This window comes from Hyphopichia burtonii (genome assembly GCF_001661395.1).
Source record: "Hyphopichia burtonii NRRL Y-1933 unplaced genomic scaffold HYPBUscaffold_3, whole genome shotgun sequence".
Classification (NCBI taxonomy): Eukaryota; Fungi; Ascomycota; class Pichiomycetes; order Serinales; family Debaryomycetaceae; genus Hyphopichia; species Hyphopichia burtonii.
Genome location: NW_017963730.1, coordinates 1,097,169 through 1,116,467, shown reverse-complemented (window position 1 = coordinate 1,116,467; position 19,299 = coordinate 1,097,169). Strand labels below are relative to the sequence as shown.

The following is a 19,299-nucleotide window of genomic DNA, read 5'->3' as shown; positions in this document are numbered from 1 at the left end:
TCTTCAACTAATGCTTCAACACTCGTTAGTATTGGTTCATCTTCATGGCTTTTTCGACTTTCACTGAGAAATGAAAAAAAAAAAAAAAAAAAAAAAAAAATCAAAAGTCTGTATGCAGGTCTGGTGAAAAAAAAAATATCTATTGAAGAAGGCCATCGCAGATATTGAAAAGTACAATGATTTAATACCATAAGAAAAGCCTGATAATGCCAAAAGCACCTCCAAGAAGACCTGCCCATAGGGATGCCAGAGATGCGTCTGTTGCTCTGTCTGGTAGTATCCACAAGGTCAGAAAGAGAATAAGAGATATAGAGAGATTATTGAAGAGAGAATCGATTCCTGCTGATATCAGAGTTGACAAAGAAAGAGAATTGAAAGCATTGAATGTGACTCTCGATGACGCTGCACATGACCAGAAAATAAAGAAGATAGCTAAGAAGTACCATATGGTTCGGTTTTTCGAAAGAAAGAAGGCAATTAGAAAACTAAAACAGGCTGTTAAACAGTATGATTCTGCCGTTGAAACAGAAGTTAAGAAAGATATTAAGAAGGCAAGAAAAGTGGTTAAACATTGTCAAGTAGATGTTGCCTATGTGGTTTTATTTCCTAAGGATGAAAAATATATATCGTTGTATCCAAATTCCGAACCTCAAGATATATCGAATCCAAAAGTTAAAAAGGGTATTCAACAAGCCGAGGAGAGATCAAGAAGCTTCAAGAAGTATGTTGAATCTTTAATCGATCAAGAGAAATTGCCCTTCTCTCTTGATGATGCAGTTGCAGGAAAGACTATCTACGTCGATGAAAAGAGAAATTTCGAAAATCAAAGAGAGATTGATGCTCCTGAACATGCACAAGATGAAAATGAAGAAGATGATTTCTTCGAATGATTCAATTCTTATATATTGTATATTAGTTCCCATTTATATAAATAGCATTATTCTAAATCACTCTTGCAAAAGAGTATGTTTCATTGAATACTTTATATCTAAAGCATCATTGATACATAATATTGTAACATCCATTCCTTCCATGTCTTCTGGTATTTCTAATACACATGAAACTTTACCCTTCTTTCCCATCAACTTAGGAGAGGCTCTTTTAACAAGCAAAAGTTCATCTTTTTCTTGATTACAGATAATTATGAACCAACTTTCTCTTTGGGGTTTGGGGAAATGTGGGCAGTACATCTTGAAGTCACGGTTCAATGCGTGGTTATCGTGAAGAATTTCCAATTTTAATTCTTTAGATTCCTCTTGGTGTACTGAGACCTTACCAATTGGTAGACATGAAGCTACTCTAACAAACTCTTTTTTCATATCTTCCGTTGAAAGAACATCAGTAGGAATATCCTCTTCCTCCTGATCTTCATCAATCTCATATCCCGTAACGCCCAAGCTGTCAGCCAATTGTGACAATTTATTGTGTCCAAGCTTTCCAACCAGCATCAAGCTCATGGATTTTTTGGTCTTCTTCTCCAACTTGAGTCCCGGTAATGCCAATACATGATCATCATCATACCAATAACGTTGTTTTATACATTGCATTAATTCAATGAAGGTCAAAACCGTATTAAGATATCCCAACTCCGAAGCAGCATCAATGTATGCTTGTAAAATACGTAAAGCTTGATCAAGAACAGACACGGTATCTTGTGCATAATCAGCAATTGGTAGCTCGACTCGAGACATAAATGCTTGAACCAATAAATATGTCTTAACATGAGGATCCCAGATAAATTCACATTGTAAATCTTCCGCAGGGTATCTCATTGCTTGAGATAACTCCATGTTGATGAGCTCTTCTCCGTGACGAGTTGCTAATTCATCAAATTCTGTAGCTTGACATAAAAGTTTTAAACAATCTCTAAATGAGGAGTCTTTACTTATGTTGTTAACAAAGTTTCTGATGGTCTTATGGGATAAATAATAATAAGAAGAAATATGTAAGAATGGGGTAGGGAATATTTCATCTCCAGCACCAGAAATTACACATTTGGATTCAATAAGATTTTCAACCGTTTGATCAACCAAGTTAGCAAGATATTTTGAAATACCAACAGAGCTTGTATCTTCAATACCATAATAAGTTGGGTTATTATGAGCTCTTCTATAGAGGAAAGTCCAGGTAAGGAAATCCATTGCCTCTTGTCTAGTTGTTATGGTACCACCAGATATTTCGGCACCAATATGGTTATCTAAAACTTTGTGTAATGATGATTCAACTGGGAAACCAATGTTTAGGAAATGCTTATAGAAAACTTTTTTAGCCTCTTTTGTGTATACCATTGCTATACCACTAGTATCGAAAGCAGGACGACCCGCTCTACCCATCATTTGTAAAATATCAGTCAAATCCATATCTCTATATGCTTCAATCTTTGCATCGAAAAATTGAGTACCTTTGATAATAACCAAATGTGCAGGTAAATTAACACCCCATGCTAATGTTGAAGTTGCAACTAAAATTTGAATTTTACCGGATTCAAACAATTTGTGGGAAATTTGACGATCCGATTCTACTAAACCAGCATGATGCAACCCAATACCAAACTGCAAAGATAATTTTAATGTGTCATCCTTCACATCAAGTAAAATTTCCAGAAGTTCACTGTCGTCTATGTGAAGGAATCTACGTGGGTTGGATTCAGAACCACATAAATGGATAAGATCGAGTGCTGTTAAACGTGTTTGACGACGGGACGCAACAAACACTAAAACAGGCTTAGTTGGTGAATGCTGCTTGATGGCCATAAAAGCAGGTTTATTCATGGTTTTCATTAATGGGCAAAAGGCTAAATTATCTGGAAATCCATCAATATACATTTGTAAGGGAACAGGACGAACAGACTGAGGAAAATTGAAAAGTCCCTCCTTCACACCAAGCCATCCAGCCATATCCATAGCATTAGAAACGGCAGTTGACATCCCAAGTAATCTTATGGGCTTCTTGGTTTGAGATGATATATAGTTCATACGACTCACAATCATTTCCAAAATTGGACCTCTATCACTGGCTAACAAATGAATTTCATCCATGATAACTAAGGAAACTTGTTGAACAAATTTTCTTGTTTGCCAATTACGAGATATACCATCGAATTTTTCTGGGGTTGTAATAATGATGTCGGCTTCCCTCACTTCTTTAGCTTCGGGCAAAGAATCACCTGTTAATTCGACTAGCTTGTGATCAGTATTTTTAGTGATTCTCTTTCTCCAATCATCAACTCTTTCTCTAACCAAGGCTTTCATTGGAGCAATATACACTATTTTCGAACCAGGAAACTCATTGAATGCATGCCAGATAGCTAATTCAGCAACAACTGTCTTACCGGACCCAGTTGGAGAACCAACAAAAACACTGGAGTTAGTGTTGTATAAAGAATGAAAAACCATTGTTTGCATAGGATTAAAGTAATGAAACTTGTTAGAATAGATGGATTCAATTTCTTTATTGTGAAGTGCCGAAACTGGTAAAGGTTGCAATCTCAATAAATTAGTTCTTATTGTATCATTAGATGGAGTTATAAGATGTTGAAAAGAAACTGTAAAGATATTCTCGGACCCAATCCAAGAATCAGAAATCGCTCTGATAACAATTTGAGGTGGTGGTGGATCAGTTAAAGGAATCATAAAATCGAGCTCATGTGGACTCTTCATCAGTCTCCTGTTCAAGATGAACCTTTCAACATGGAGAATATTGGAGTCGTTTGACTCTTCAACAGTGATCCAAAAAAATTGAGCATTCCCATGATACTTTTCATCCCATACGAAATCAGGATCCAAGCTAACATGTACTCTCATAACGTTACTTGTAATGGGAAAAGCTTCGGCATCGATTTCTAAGTAAGGAAATCTTCCAATGAGTTTGTAAAGCGTTCTTCCCATACCGTTGTTATGCACTAAAGATCCTAATTCACCAGCATCCATATCTCTCAAAGATCCAATGGTGGGATTCTTTGCTCTGATGTTTCTTAACACGGGTAACGGTAAATCAAATTGACATAATGGGTGATCAAACGCCCATATTCTTTTATCAATAGATTTACAGATGGAAAGCATAATTTTCAGGAAAATACCCCATCTTCTGTTTATACCAATAAGGAATAAAGCACGACAAATTCTTGCGGAGTTTTGAGCAACATAGTTACTATCCGATATCAAAGAAGAATCTTTTATCAAAGATTGAGAGACATAAGCCTGCAAAAGAATATTAGTCTTTCCTTGAGGTGAATCAGCATCTCCTGCAACTTGACAAGGAGCATCATTTTCGAGAAGATTCTTCAATTCATTTGCCTCTTCTTCCCTAAATTTAATACTGTCAAACTCACTACTCATACTAATCATGGATAACACATCAGCTTCTGTGGCTCTTGGATTTAGCATTTGATTGAAAATCTCCACAGAGTTATTCAATAAATAAAAGTCGGATGCAATTCTTCCTAAATCTTTTGATGTAAATGCACTAGCTTGTTCATCGAAAACGATCATCTGTAAATGATGAAGTCTTCTTGCTGCAGAAACGATCATATCATGACGTCTATTGTTTAACAAAGGGTCTTCTTGAAGCTCTCGCCAATCAATACCATAAGCAAACGGATTTTGTTTCATTCTAACCATCATATAAGTGTAGCCTAACCATTGAACACCTTCATGCACGTTTGTCACGGTACCCAAAGAGATTTCTGCATTTAAGTTGTCGATCAATTTGCTACTTAATCGAGACTCTATAGGGTGTTGTTGAGTAATAAGAGAAACATAGTGATCTAATCTATCACTAGTGGTACACAAGATACCCGTACCATATTTTTCATACTGGGGTCTACCAGCACGACCAAAAATTTGAATCACATCTGAAATACCTAAATCAACAAACCCACCTTGTTTGGAATCATAAACTTGGGTACCTTTTACTATAACAACAGCTGCAGGTAAGTTGACCCCCCAAGCCAAAGTGGCAGTACAGCATAATACCTTTAAGGCCCCAGATTCAAACATTTTTTCTGTTAAGTTACGGTCTGATCTTAACATACCAGCATGATGTATACCAAAACCATTTTGAAACAATTCTTTCATATCTTTATTCCTATCCCTTGAAGCCATTTCTCTCTTAAATTTTCCATAAGATTCACATGTTTCCGATGTATCAAAATATGATAATTCACCCATATCCTGAGCCATTGAAATGAAAGTACGGGCAGTTTTCACTGTATCTTTACGAGAATTAACAAAGACCATTACCTGGACACCATTGCTAACATTTTCAAGTAATTTCTCGTACGAAACTTTGTCGATGTTCTCTCTAGCCTGTTTTGACCCTGCTTTACCCCTAACACCCAACAATTCTTGTTTTAAAGGACAAGGTCTAAAAGACTGATCAAAGTAAAACATACCTATTTGTCTATTTACACCCAAAAAATCAGCAACGTCCATGTAGTTCGGTAGGGTTGCGGAGAGACCAACAACTCTTATCATCAGCTGAGAACTCTCAACTTGTCTAAGAGTACGAGCAACTAACGTTTCTATGACAGAACCTCTATCTTCATGCAAGAGATGGACTTCATCAATGATCAATAGCTTAACTTTACCGACTAAGTCACTATCACCACTCAGTTTTCTAGTTACAACATCCCATTTCTCTGGGGTAGTGACAATAATTTGAGTGGTCATAATTTCTGCTTTTGTCAATTGCATATCACCAGTCAATTCTCTTACAGCTATACCGAGCCATTGCAATTTTTTTGAAAATTTTTCAACAATTTCAGCTGCCAATGCTTTCAATGGAGCAATATAAACAATTTTGAATTCATCATAATCTATATCTACATTGACATCACCATCTTCACCAACTGATTCAGTAACGAATTGGTTGATGGTATGCAAAATTGTCAATAAAGCAACATCAGTTTTACCGGCACCAGTTGGAGCACAAACTAACATGTTCTCATTAGTGTTGTATGCAACTGGATATACTAAACTTTGCATCTTGTTGAGGGTTTTATAATTATTGAAAGTACCTTGGCATAGAAAGTCTAATCCTTTCACTTTAACTAATTTATCATCTGTTATCCATTTATTAGTTTGGTTTTCAGGATAAGGTATAATGATCTCTTCATGAGTAGGTCGACTCTCTCTGGTAGTTCCCATAGGTAAAGAAAACTTTTTACCCGTTATCGACAACATATTGCCAATGTCGGGTTTTTTGAAAACATGAGGGTAGTCCCCACCGGATTTTACAGGTGCTGCTAACTTCTGATTCCGTGATCTTTCTTGATTCTCAATCAATTGTTGTACTCTCTGTTCCGTAGTCATTATCGACGGATCATCGTTGGAGGAATCTAAATCTTCGTCTGCAAGAACATTCTTATTCTGAATGACTTTAGAAATTAGATCAAATTCGTCGAACCCCAAGATATCAAACAAAGAGGACTGAATCTCTTCATCACTAGGATTCGAAGAAAGTATCCCTAATATAACATTAAAAGTTTCGTCGGCGGGTTGATCTCTCAGCTTACTAATTCTTTCACACTCTGTCTTAATACTTCTAATCACAGACTTACTCACCAGCAGTGAATCGGTGACCTTGGTGAGAACCTCCGAAGACAAGCCCTGGAATCTCTCTAAGATCTTCTTCACTGGTGTTATCTTATTCTGCTCATTATCTATCTTAGGCACCTTCTCCTCCAATGGAATGTCCATTTTTGCTAGAACATCCATTAACGGAGCCATTGCTTGCATGTACGACTTTGTCGATGAGACAGAATACGATGCCATTTCCTGGATTCTCTAATCAGTTATTCAAAGACGATAATTAACCTGAATCTAGTTCTTTTTGCAAAAATCTACTTGATCTTATAATTTTCAGTGACTCAGATTTAACTGTAAAGGTGTCCGGGTCTGTGCTGCCTTCCTTGATCATGTGATCGGTTGTGTGCAGTACCAAAGTGTTTTAAATCAGATGCGATGAGGAAGAAATTTTGAAAAAAAAAATTATGTATATATAATTAATCTAGTTTTTCATAGTGATTACGGGAAAAGCAAGTATCAAAATGGCTAAATCGTCTAAGGCATCCAAGGTAAGGGCTTCAGCACCAAAGGAATCTAAGAAAAGAAGCCACCAAGAGGCAGATGCTGAAGGCTCCGAAAACGAAGAATTGGTGAATCAATTAGATGATGAGTTCGATGAGGTAGCTGGATTGTTGGGTCAAGATGTCAAGGATCCAGAATCCAAGAAGAAATCTAAGAAAGAAGAAAAGAAGCAGGCTGAAGAAGAGGTCACCAGAGAATTAACCAAACCATCAGCTAATGCTGACCACGATGATGTTGTTACTGATAAATTCGAAGAAGCTGGTTTATCTGAACCAACCATGAAAGCTATTAATGATATGGGTTTCAAAACTATGACCAAAGTTCAAGCTAAAACCATTCCTCCATTATTGGCTGGTCGTGATGTTTTAGGTGCTGCTAAAACTGGTTCAGGTAAAACTCTTGCATTTTTAATTCCAGCTATTGAAATGTTATATTCTTTGAAATTCAAACCAAGAAATGGTACCGGTGTTGTTATTGTTTCACCAACTAGAGAATTGGCTTTACAAATTTTTGGTGTTGCTAGAGAATTAATGGCTCACCACACTCAAACTTTTGGTATTGTCATTGGTGGTGCTAACAGAAGACAAGAAGCTGAAAAACTTGTTAAGGGGGTCAACTTATTAATTGCCACTCCTGGTAGATTATTAGATCATTTGCAAAATACTCAAGGTTTTATTTTCAGAAATTTGAAAGCCTTGGTCATCGATGAAGCTGATAGAATTTTAGAAATTGGTTTCGAAGAAGAAATGAGACAAATTATTAAAATTTTACCAAATGAAGACAGACAATCTATGTTATTTTCAGCAACTCAAACCACTAAGGTTGAAGACTTAGCTAGAATTTCTTTGAGACCTGGTCCATTATATATTAACGTGGTTCCAGAAACTGAAGTTTCCACTGCTGATGGATTAGAACAAGGTTATGTTGTTTGTGATTCCGATAAAAGATTTTTATTATTATTCTCCTTTTTAAAGAGAAACTCAAAGAAAAAGATTATTGTTTTCCTTTCATCATGTAACTGTGTTAAATATTTCGGTGAACTTTTGAACTATATTGATTTACCAGTCTTGGATTTACATGGTAAACAAAAACAACAAAAGAGAACCAATACTTTCTTTGAATTCTGTAATGCTAAACAAGGTATCTTGATCTGTACCGATGTTGCAGCCAGAGGTTTGGATATTCCAGCAGTTGATTGGATTATTCAATTCGATCCACCTGATGATCCAAGAGATTATATCCACAGAGTGGGTAGAACTGCTAGGGGTACTTCTGGTAAAGGTAAGTCATTAATGTTTTTAACTCCAAATGAATTGGGTTTCTTGAGATACTTAAAAGCTGCAAACGTTCCTTTGAACGAGTACGAATTCCCTACCAATAAAATCGCAAATGTTCAAAGTCAGTTAACAAAATTAATTAAAAGTAACTATTGGTTACATCAATCCGCCAAAGATGGTTACAGAGCTTACTTACAAGCTTATGCTTCTCATCATCTTAAGACTGTGTATCAAATTGACAAATTAGACTTGGTCAAAGTCGCTAAGTCTTTTGGTTTTGATGTTCCTCCAAAAGTTAACATCACTATTGGTGCCAGTGGGAAATCTATTGAAAAGAAGCATAAAAAACAAAAAAGAGCTTAATTTAATTAGGTCAAGCTCTCATAATTTTTAAATTACTCTGCATTACCTCAAAGTGGCTTTCACCTTCTATCATGTATAAATAGTTATATCTAATTCTTCACATCATCGTAATCATTCAAGAGCCTGGAATGATTCTTATGTACATTAATTATAAAGTTTTTAGATTTTTTCATTATTGTAGAAGCCTTAAAAGTTGTGAAATCGAAGACATCTTGTTGAGGAAAAACAAAAAAAAAAAAAAAAAAAATTTGTATTGAAAAAGCATACGAATAGAACTCATCCCTATCAAATCACCAAAGTGACACCCCTTGATTATGAAAATATTGAGTGAAAGAGATCAGTTTTTGTCCAATTATGAGGTTTTCGAACACTTGAAGGGCCTTAAGTCCAAATACGATTGGACTTTTACACCAGAAGATGAAGAAGCATTGAAGAAGAAATATGAAAATTCTAAGCATAAACGATACAAAAGGTTCACAAACTGTGGGTTGGACCTAGAAGTTATAACTAGAGACATGACTGAGTATTTTTCAAGACTATCGTCTTCTATGATTACTTCCAAAGAAGGATTTAAGGAATTGATGATTTACTTAAATACATTCGATCTCATGAAGATAGAGAAACTACAAATTGTGAATTCTTTACCTAGATCAATGGCTCATTTGTATGTTCTAGTTGAAGAATGTGATCAAAGATTGGATGAAGAGGCATGTGAAGGAATCTTGCAGAAGATCGGTGAACTTTTCCCCTCCGAAGAAGAGGAAGAAGAAGAGGAGGAAGGTGAAGAACAGCAAGGTGATGATGAGCAAGAAATTGCTGAAGAGGAAGGAGAGGAAGGGCAATTAGAAGAACAAGCAGATGCAACTACTGAACAGTAAGTCGGATCCAAAACTGCTGGAGTATACTTTGCTTATGAAGTTAAACTCGGTTTAACATAATCAAACTTTAGTCATAAAACTTGTACATTAAAATAAATATATGGTCATTAAATAAACTATTTACATTTCTTCCCTGTAAACATCAATCCAGCTTTAATTCTGAATCTCGTTCAACACTCTATATGAAATTTCCCATCAATGTTTTATCTCCAAGATCAAATTCATCGTCGTCTTTACTTTCAGAATCGTCTTTCTTTTGAAATTTAACACCCGTTGTTTCAATAGGAGGACTATCTTCAGTTGAATGCGTTGCACGAAGAGTTTCGTTATTTACCGTTGCATTTGAATAGCCATTATACCATTGATCTCTCAAATTACCAACAATCTCACTAACATCTGATAAAAGTCCAGTTGGACCAACTGCAAATATGGAATCTGAATTATCTTTAGAATTAATCCAAGTATGTTCACTTTCTTCTGGTGCTTGCAATCCTATCTGCTTTTCTTTTTCCTTTTCCTTCTGTTGATCGATTATTTCATTTTGTCTTGAAATCAAGTCTCGAGATAAAATACTCGATAAGTCTATTTGGTTATCTAATGAATCGACACTTTGAATTTTAGAGCTTTCTGAATTCGAAATTTCATCTCCAGAACTAATATCAAAATGATTCTTCACTAAATGCTCTATCACTGGCCATCCATAAGCATTTGAAAATCTTCTACGAACAATAATATTATTATGGGCATCAGGCTTCAATTTGACAAGCACCTTTCTCCAAGTCATATTTTTATGATACTCTCTAGCAATATCCTCTTCCAAGGCATCGGTATCAACATTAGAGTAATCAAGCGTATTAAGTATTCTCTGTCTAAGTCTTAATCCACCATTTTCCGTTGAGCCTTCAGCTCCATGAGAACCACTTCGGGTAAATCCAGGTTTGGTATCCTTAGGTGGTAAATCCTCTTCCTTGTATAATTGATCATGGATAATAACATTTTCACGAGCATCTGGATTTGTAATGTACTTGAGAGAAGGTAATGGCGGTAATATCAATGAAGTAGCAGTTTCTAAAACCGATGCCTTCGGTAAAGATTTATACACATGATCGATACTAGAAGATGATTCTAAATCGGTCATTGTTTGATATCTATGTAGTTCACCATTGGATTGTTTCTGTTGTTTTTGAGGCATGAAATATGACAACATGGCCTGCATAGGCAAGGAGATTATTGAATCTTCATTCTTATTCCGGTCTTGATCTTTAATTTCCAAATTCTTATTAGGAGGAATTTTATTAGCTGAACCTTCTTTCAATTGATTTGAACTCATTATTTGTGATAAACCTTTATAGTCCAAAAAAAGTAAAGCAGATGTCCTTAAAGGAACAATCCCATCATTTATAACATTGGAGTAAACTGTTCTTCTAACGAATTTCTTTAAAACCTGGTGGGTTGGGCCAGTAGGCAAAAGAAGTAATAAGGGTTTATCATCGTTCTCAACGAATTTCAAGCCTAAGTCTTGTCCAGTCATTCCAACAATACCAGCCAGTAGAGCAAGTTTTATATATACCGGATTATCATTCACTACTCCAAGTAGAGGTGATGCTAAAGTGATAAAATTAACTGGAATTATAGAATCAAAAAACCAAGGAAAGTTATTCTTTAAGTAAGCAATTGCAAAAGTCTGAACCAATCCACCCAAAGAATGAGCAATAAATGAAATCTTCTTTACTTTGCCGTTATTGAATTGTTCATTCTTCGTTACTAATTCAACGATGTACTCTGCTACCCGACTTCCTAAATATTTTATACCACGTTCAGTTTTACATATGTTCCCAAAAAAACCTTTCACCACTATATTATCTTTATATCCCACCTTATCGATTTCTTCTTTCAAGTATAACATATCTGCACTGACATTAGAATGTAAGCCGTGAGTTAGAATGACAAGGTGTATCGGTTTAGTAGTATCAGGGACCGGAAGATTCCATAAATCCATTGTATCCTGATCGGAAACAATTAAAGTCGAAGGATTTTCAAATAACCCTATCCTATCACTATTTATAACTTTATTTTCAGACATTCCGGCCTCATGAAGGATTTTCTTAGAAGTTCCCACTGTAATTTCAAAATCAATATCTATAGTGTTATTGAAAATAATTTGTGATACAATGTCAACCACCCAGCAGTACTTTTCTTTGAAAGTATGGCATGATAATTCAGCATAAAAAGATTGTCCTGGAAGCAATTGAGGCTCAAATACTGGTTGGTCTGCCGTTATAAAGCATTTCTTATTCGAATCGTAATCTTCTGGTTTACAATCCACATAAAGAACATACGGACCGGCAATATAGGCCGCTCTTAATGCAATCAGTTCTTTGTTTTTTATCTTTACCCAGAGATTCTTAGGCGGGTTAAGTATTGCTTCTTCCTGGTTAGTGGCAGGAGGGAAGTAATTAATTTTGAATCTTTGTAGCTGGCTAGCTTTCAAGGACTTAACTTGACGATAAAGTATTCGGTCCTCTTCTAGTTCTCCCATTATATCGTTAATTCTGGATTCTTCACTTCTTTCTAGTTATCGGTCTTAAAATATTACTGATTCGAATCTAATTATAAGGATAATTGACCCTTTGAACTGTCAAGATATAACTAGCATGTGAGGGTTTTTTTGGTGTAACCAAAATAGAGAAGCGACTCTTTTGAACCCAAAAAATGCGATACGAGAACAAAAGAGCAAAAGAACCATTAGCACTAGAAGCTTGCTTTAGTGTTTGTATTGCCAGCTACTTGTATCAATCGATAAGAGGTAAGTATGCCATGCTAGATCCAAGTACTCAGAGATCTGATTTGCAATTGGAAGCTGAAGGGCATGCTGAAGGGCATGCTGAGCAGACAGAAGCTCAAACAGAAAGACCGGTACAAGATCAAACTGTTAACGACCTTCATCCTATAGAATTGACGGCACATGCATTATTGAATGGACCTTTAGAAAACCTTCATGAGAACTTTGAACTGCTTACTCAATCCCAATACATTCTTTTAACTAGATTAAAGTTAATTGAGAATCGGTTAACGAGTTTCGAAAAAGCGTTTTGTGAAGAAGGTCTGTTTGTTAGCGATCGGGATGTTCAAAATTCTTTTAGTAGAATAAAAGAATTAAGGAAACTGCTTTTGAAATCATTGAAGACACTATCAAAAATAAGCGACCGAGTAAATGACATGTCTACTAAATTAGAGCTTGATGAAGATTTAGTTTGAAAAAAATCTACATTTAAATAACTTAATGACTTTGGTCTTGAGAGGGACCATCCATAGTATTGTGTACATAGAGAATCTAAAAGAAGTTGAGTAATCTGAATGGATAGCCCATACCTTTTAATCCGAAAACTGAAAGTAATAGACTGTAGAAGATAAAAATTAGAAGTGATATAATCACTACTGCAATCAATTGAACTTGAGGAGACTTAATTTTAGGAATGTGTTTGATTAAAATGATACTGGAAGCACTCAAGATACCGTAAACAAATGATAATATTTGAGTCTCGACTCCCAATTGATTTTGTTGGCCAGGAACGAAGTAGTCCACTCTACCATTAGCATGTTCTCTGACATAGGGAACACCACGGATTTGCACAAACATATAACCAGAGATTAAAAGTAATACACCAACTAAAATAATACTACTCCATAATGGACGAGAAGTAGCAATGTTATAGGCTTCTTTTCTATATCTTCTAATCAAAAGGGCAAAAGTGAAAGCAAATACTGCATTGATAGCGATTCTTGAATAATCAGGAGGAATGTAAATATTGAATTGAAGACCAGTAACCGATTTTAAGTAACTAGCAAGTAATTCTCTATGAACACCTTGATAGAATTGATATTCATCAAATTCTTTAATATAATCATTGGCTTTGATACTTGAGGAAGGTGGGAAGTGGTACACTTTTGGAATGTTATTCAATTGGAGAAGTTGAAATAATTGACGAGACTCAGCAAATTCTGAATGTAAGAAATAAACATTCTTTTTAGGTGAATCCTCATCATTTAATTCTTCTTCACCTAATCCATTTGGATGATCTTGGAACCATGAATTGGCAACAATATTAAAATCGGGATGGAATTCGTTACAGAGAACACAATTGATTTGTGGAACAGCCGATGATAATAAAAGTACCAAATGGTAATCCCTTTCTCCACTTAAAATTTTTTGAAAGTTCTGATCATTCACTGGAATAACTTTGGTTTTACCTTGATTGTGAGTTAAAGTCAACAATTGTTCATTGGTTAAGGCTGCAACAGCAATTTGCAATATTGCCATTAAGGCAGCAACGAGCCTTAAGTAACTCCTCATCTTCAATTGTAAAAGGCAATGATTGATCTACGGTAAGTCCTTTGATTAAAAGCTTCAGTTTTTTAAAGGTTCTTTTTTTTTCAAGAGAAAACACGTCAACGGTTGACTTTCGAGGGTAGAGTCACACGTGATATCCGGTCTTTTTTGCAAGCTCTATACATATCTTGATAAGCACTATTTTAATATTAGCAGACGTTTAATCCTAGCCATGACAGATTGGTTGTATATTAGGTGCTTGGTATACTTAACAAAGGGTAATTGTAAATGAATACAAGCTTTTAGCTGTTTTTTCTGTTTTTTTCTGTTTTTTTCCTTTTTTTGTAATTATTTAGTGAATCATGGTAAGGTTTTGCGGTAGAAGAACTAGTAACTACATTTCATAAAGAAAATCGTAACTTTTATTAGAATCGTTAATCATGAGAGTCATAGGGATTACCCCAAGCTGAACTGCTTATCACAGCCCACATCAACAATGCAAGTTCCAAGACCTGCTTCGAATCTTTCAACCAATAAAATATATACACCAGGAAAGTCAGTTTTGCAATCGATGTGAATACCATAAACAGAGTCATTCCACTGTTCGTTTATTTGAATTGGTTCTTCTGTTTGAGCATTGAAAACTGAGCCTCTCATAGCCGGTCTATAGTCACTGATAGACTCGATACTCGAAGTATTATTTGAATGTTTAAGATGGATTGAAAAATTACAATTTGAACCATCAGTTTTGAAATAGATTTTCATTCGATTATTGTGATCCCAATCAAATTTAGTGCTGTTTAAGAATAGACCCAATCGATTTGAAAATTTAGTGATTTTGACATTATCTAAAGACGTATCATGAAGGATTGAAAGGGTATAAGGAGATTCCGGGCCAATATTGTAAGATGATAGAATAAGTTTATAGGAACCAGGCTTCAAATTCTTGATATCGTGAAAATGAGAGGTTGAAGTATAGCTTTCATTAAAAATCAATTTTGATTTATCAAAATTTCTCAAAGGAACATTTTTATCATCAGAATAGAATAAATGGAAATTTATATCCCTTTGATTTGATTCACTGAACAATAATATTAGCATGTTTGTTGTATCCTGTTTGATTTCCAATTCATACTGCGGGTTGCTGAGAAACGTTGATAGTGACCAATTCCCACCATCGTTCAAAAAGTTCCATTCGTCATTGATCAAAGGTAACACTTGATTGTATTTGAAAGGAGACTTGGCTAATTTAAACTCTTCTGAGATATTATTGAATAGAGATAATGTGAAAGAATTTAATGGAGGTCCCGAAACAACAATTGTATAAAACTCCTTCGGTTTTAATTTGAACTTGAGTAATATTATTCTAGTATTATTTATTTCACAATTTTTCAATAATAAATATTGGTTGGGAAGCATTACTTTCTCTCCGTGTTCAGTTTTAAAAATTGACAAATTGATATGGGTGGTTGAATTAACATGTTGAATATGAGATTCTAACATCAACCAGATTTCTTCTTCGTCCGCAGTAGGATTGTAGAGGTAAAACTGTGGTTTTTTATACCAATGAACGGTATCCTGATCAATCTTATTAGAAACAAAATTGTAATTTGAATGAAATTTGAATAATTTTTCTGGATTCCAGTTGATATATAAATAACTAATGAACCTTAAATCGAATTTTTGCAATTTAATCATTCTATCGATTTTATTTTCATTTGAAATCCAAGGGTTTTTCAAAGTTATTGAATCTTCATCGTACAGATATATGACATAATCATGGTAAGAAATTAATTTCAATCTTGAAATACAATCATCATTCAATCCACTGGTACCCACACCAAGCGTAATCAAGCCACTTTGATGAAATCTCCAAAGTTGATCAAAGTTATTTGGTAATATACCATTTTTCATTCTTATAATTTCCGGTAACCAGCCAATAAGCATATAAGTATCGATGGACATATTTGAACCTTTGAAATTATAACCATTGCCCATTACTTTCAAAAAAGCTTTTTCGATCAAAGCCGGCCATAACAAATCATTTTTATCAAAAGATTTAATGAATAAATTTCGATGAGGATTATCTATTACTATAGGAAACTTATTATCAATTCGAACTAGTCGCTTACAGCCATTAAAATTGAATGTTACCAAATAGTTTTCATTGGGCTTATGTGGAGTAACTAATTCCAATAAGCGTTGAAACTGGTTAATCTCAATTATCGATAACATTGCCGAAACAAATGAACAATTAGTTAATAAATCTTGATACAAGCTATCCAAATGATCAGTCCCCCAATTTACCAAATCAATCGGCTTATAGCTCACACTAAAATGCGAAGGTAGTTCCAAATCATCATACTTAGCTGCATATAATTCTCTAGTATGGAACTTATGGTCTATTATAGGGTAATAAAAATTTGAATCAATTTTAGAGCTGATCCAGCAAATCTTATCATTTGGAGATAGGAAACTTGCATTTCCGTTCTTACTTATCACTTCGTACAATTCTAAACATAACTTGGATAAAAACCTGATACTGTCACCATCTGATGACAGTTTGGAAAGATGATTGAGTAACTTGATCACTGATAAGCAAGTCTTCTTAGATTGTGGTATATCATTAAGGACATTCTGGAAATAGCAACACTCAATCAAGCTGTAACATTCATCCAACTTGACATTGGATTCCATAATAGTTTTTGCCGTCTTTACAGATCAATTGAGCAAAGAATAAGAAAGAACAACTATATAGAAGCAAAAAAAAAAAAAAAAAAATACATCACCAGACGCGAAACATGGAGTGATGAATTATTCGTCTTTCCTACGCAAGCAACAGATCTTGAACACACTCTGATAAGAATCACCCCAGGAAATGAGTTCAGGTCTTCGTAAGAGGATTGGAAAAGAACAGCCCTCGGATAAGGAAAGAGAGCAGGAGAAGACCAAGCCGACAGGCAAGCTACAATGGATGAATAAACGATTAAGTTTAATTCAATTGATAATTATAATATTCCCCATACGACTTTTCAATGCGTTAACTTTGAAGACGTATTTCCAACCAGACGAGTATTACCAATGTCTCGAAGTGGCACACAGACTAGTATTTGGGACAGGGTATATTACGTGGGAATGGAGAGAGGAGCTTAGATCTGGGCTTCATCCATTGATCTATGCCATTGGGTATCAAATTACCAAATATTTGCCTGAGAAATGGGAAAGTGACTTGGTGGTTATAACACCCAAGGTGATGGGGGCAATAATAGCCACTATATCAGAAGTTGGACAATACAAGTTTGTGCTCAATTATACTGAGAATAACTACTATATGGGACAATTAGTGATGTGGTTATCGATAATGAACCCATTTAATATGTATTTTATAACCCGGTCATTTTCCAATGGATTTGAAATGTGTTTGATTAGTTTGGGATTAAGTTTTTGGCCATGGAATTATCGACTTGATTACCGAAGATTGTCAATATCATGTTTTATTGGATTTATGAGTATTTTGATTAGACCAACCAATGGGATAATCTGGGGGTTCTTAGGAGTTGAGTTTTTAATGAGGAAATATCCCGTGGAACCATTTTCGAAGCTAATTAAGTTGGTGGGGGTTCTTATAATTGAATTTGGTTTTGTTTTGGGAATTAATATTGGTATTGATTATTATTTTTATAAAGTTATCACCATTCCAATCTATAATTTTTTTGAGTTTAATGTGATTAAGAATTTATCAATATTCTATGGGGTAGCACCATGGCATTTCCATATATTTCAAAGTATTCCAATACTATTAATGACTTATTTACCATTTTTCCTTCATTCGTTTACATTGAAAAGATACCGGAACCTACATCAATTAGTCTTAATCGTTGTAATTGGGTTTCTGATGATATCCCATAAAGAGTTCCGCTTCTTATACCCAATTCAACCAATACTCATATTATTAGTTGCCGGTTCAATTAATCAATTGCAAAATATCAAGATTTTAGTATACGGAATTATACTAATTAATATTTTAATTGGAATATTTTTCACTCAAATACACGAACGAGGAGTGATTGACGTTGTTAATTTAATAAAAGAAGATTCTAGCATTAAATCAGTTGGGATTTTAACTCCATGCCATTCTACACCATGGCAAAGTCATTTACATCGAAAAGACCTCGAATTCAATCAAAAGACAATTTGGAGTTTAACTTGTGAACCACCATTACATTTAACCAAGGGTAATTTGGAAACCATATTAAACTATCGAGATGAATCCGATCAATTTTATGATAATCCGATTGGTTTTATTGAATCGAAATTGCCCCAAATTTCGGAGCCAAAAGCGGACTCGATGCAAAAATCCCCAGGAAACAAACAAGATCGAATTTCTGGAGAAATCGAAACTGCACAAACAACGGACTCGAGCTTAAGCCCGAAGCAATTTCTCCGGGACAATCAAGATTCACGGAGTCGTAATAGATTCGGCGCCGAGATGCCAAACCCAACACTAGACTTCGACCTTCAACAGTCCGAGAATCAACAGTCCGAGCCTCAACAGAAGACCAATTTCCAATGGCCTCAAAGACTAATCATTTTTGCACCTTTGGAATCTTTCATGGACGAAATTCTCGCGGGTCATTATACAAAGTGCCATCGTTTATTCAACCTGTATTTCCACTGGGACAATCGAAGAAACGGTGACATAATAGTCTATTGCAAGAACGAATAAGAAAGAAAGAGAGAAAATAAAATAGTAGACCCGGGAATTATAATGATACAAAACCTATAAACTCCGAATAGTCACAATTACATTTCATTTTTATTCACCATTACATTATGTTTTATTCACAATTACATAGACAAATACAAGTACACGTACCATTACCTTTCCAGTCTCAAACAGGCTTTACGTCATTTCATTGAGACACATGGAGCTAGGAGCTTTTGTAATAGGTGTTAAGACCCCCGGATATACTAGGAAGGTAATAATCCGAATCTCGTTTATTGAAGTCCACCTCTACTGTGCTCAGTATCTCAGTATCTCAGTACAACAGCCCAGTACAACAGCCCAGTACAACAGCCCAGTACAACAGCCCAGTACGACAGCCCAGTACGACAGCCCAGTACAGCAGCAGTAACAGCTGACTCGTACAATCAGACCAGGCCATCTCACAATACAAGTCTGAGCACCTGATACCAAGGTCGCATTCTTTGAGCAGATGACTTTTTTTTGGTGGGCTTTTTTTTTGTTTTGTTAGCGAGTTTCCTTTTTTTTCGCATTGTTTGGGACGGTTTGCGGTTGTTCCATCACAAGGTGCAAAAAATGCTAAATTAGTTTTTCAGATCGGAAATTCTGCTTCGCTATA

The 19,299-nt window shown here is 35.2% G+C and overlaps 9 protein-coding genes across 9 annotated transcripts; 5 read left to right on the top strand and 4 right to left on the bottom strand.

The window, feature by feature from the left end:
* The first annotated feature begins 159 nt into the window (after positions 1-159).
* Positions 160-1,226, top strand: HYPBUDRAFT_200664 (uncharacterized protein). The gene has a single exon (XM_020223005.1). The coding sequence runs from the start codon at positions 207-209 to the stop codon at positions 888-890; it is 684 nt and encodes a 227-aa protein (XP_020077010.1). The 5' UTR covers positions 160-206; the 3' UTR covers positions 891-1,226.
* On the bottom strand, positions 918-6,775 carry HYPBUDRAFT_152663 (putative RNA helicase). Its single transcript, XM_020221132.1, has one exon. It carries the CDS (start codon positions 6,726-6,728, stop codon positions 948-950), a length of 5,781 nt encoding a protein of 1,926 aa, XP_020077009.1. The 5' UTR covers positions 6,729-6,775; the 3' UTR covers positions 918-947.
* A 267-nt stretch (positions 6,776-7,042) lies between these two features.
* Positions 7,043-8,791, top strand: HAS1 (ATP-dependent RNA helicase). The gene has a single exon (XM_020221131.1). It carries the CDS (start codon positions 7,049-7,051, stop codon positions 8,726-8,728), a length of 1,680 nt encoding a protein of 559 aa, XP_020077008.1. The 5' UTR covers positions 7,043-7,048; the 3' UTR covers positions 8,729-8,791.
* Positions 8,792-9,042: 251 nt separating this feature from the next.
* Positions 9,043-9,462, top strand: HYPBUDRAFT_99518 (DNA-directed RNA polymerase III subunit; the record flags this gene model as incomplete). Its single annotated transcript, XM_020224036.1, has 1 exon — positions 9,043-9,462. A coding segment is annotated over one exon (420 nt), but the record flags the coding sequence as incomplete, so codon positions are not given.
* Positions 9,463-9,784: 322 nt separating this feature from the next.
* HYPBUDRAFT_156653 (putative lipase) lies at positions 9,785-12,489 on the bottom strand (the record flags this gene model as incomplete). The annotated part of the gene is made up of 2 exons (XM_020222225.1): positions 9,785-12,129; positions 12,468-12,489. The coding sequence occupies 2 exons, from the start codon at positions 12,487-12,489 to the stop codon at positions 9,785-9,787; spliced, it is 2,367 nt and encodes a 788-aa protein (XP_020077006.1).
* A 51-nt stretch (positions 12,490-12,540) lies between these two features.
* On the top strand, positions 12,541-12,843 carry HYPBUDRAFT_95764 (uncharacterized protein; the record flags this gene model as incomplete). The annotated part of the gene is made up of 1 exon (XM_020223952.1): positions 12,541-12,843. A coding segment is annotated over one exon (303 nt), but the record flags the coding sequence as incomplete, so codon positions are not given.
* Positions 12,844-12,897: 54 nt separating this feature from the next.
* On the bottom strand, positions 12,898-13,992 carry HYPBUDRAFT_137864 (dolichyl-diphosphooligosaccharide--protein glycotransferase). The gene has a single exon (XM_020219647.1). The coding sequence runs from the start codon at positions 13,958-13,960 to the stop codon at positions 12,941-12,943; it is 1,020 nt and encodes a 339-aa protein (XP_020077004.1). The 5' UTR covers positions 13,961-13,992; the 3' UTR covers positions 12,898-12,940.
* A 400-nt stretch (positions 13,993-14,392) lies between these two features.
* On the bottom strand, positions 14,393-16,633 carry RIM13 (Rim13p; the record flags this gene model as incomplete). The annotated part of the gene is made up of 1 exon (XM_020220109.1): positions 14,393-16,633. The coding sequence occupies one exon, from the start codon at positions 16,631-16,633 to the stop codon at positions 14,393-14,395; it is 2,241 nt and encodes a 746-aa protein (XP_020077003.1).
* A 277-nt stretch (positions 16,634-16,910) lies between these two features.
* HYPBUDRAFT_156650 (putative glycosylphosphatidylinositol-alpha 1,2 mannosyltransferase) lies at positions 16,911-18,662 on the top strand (the record flags this gene model as incomplete). The annotated part of the gene is made up of 1 exon (XM_020222224.1): positions 16,911-18,662. The coding sequence occupies one exon, from the start codon at positions 16,911-16,913 to the stop codon at positions 18,660-18,662; it is 1,752 nt and encodes a 583-aa protein (XP_020077002.1).
* Between the last annotated feature and the right edge of the window lie 637 nt (positions 18,663-19,299).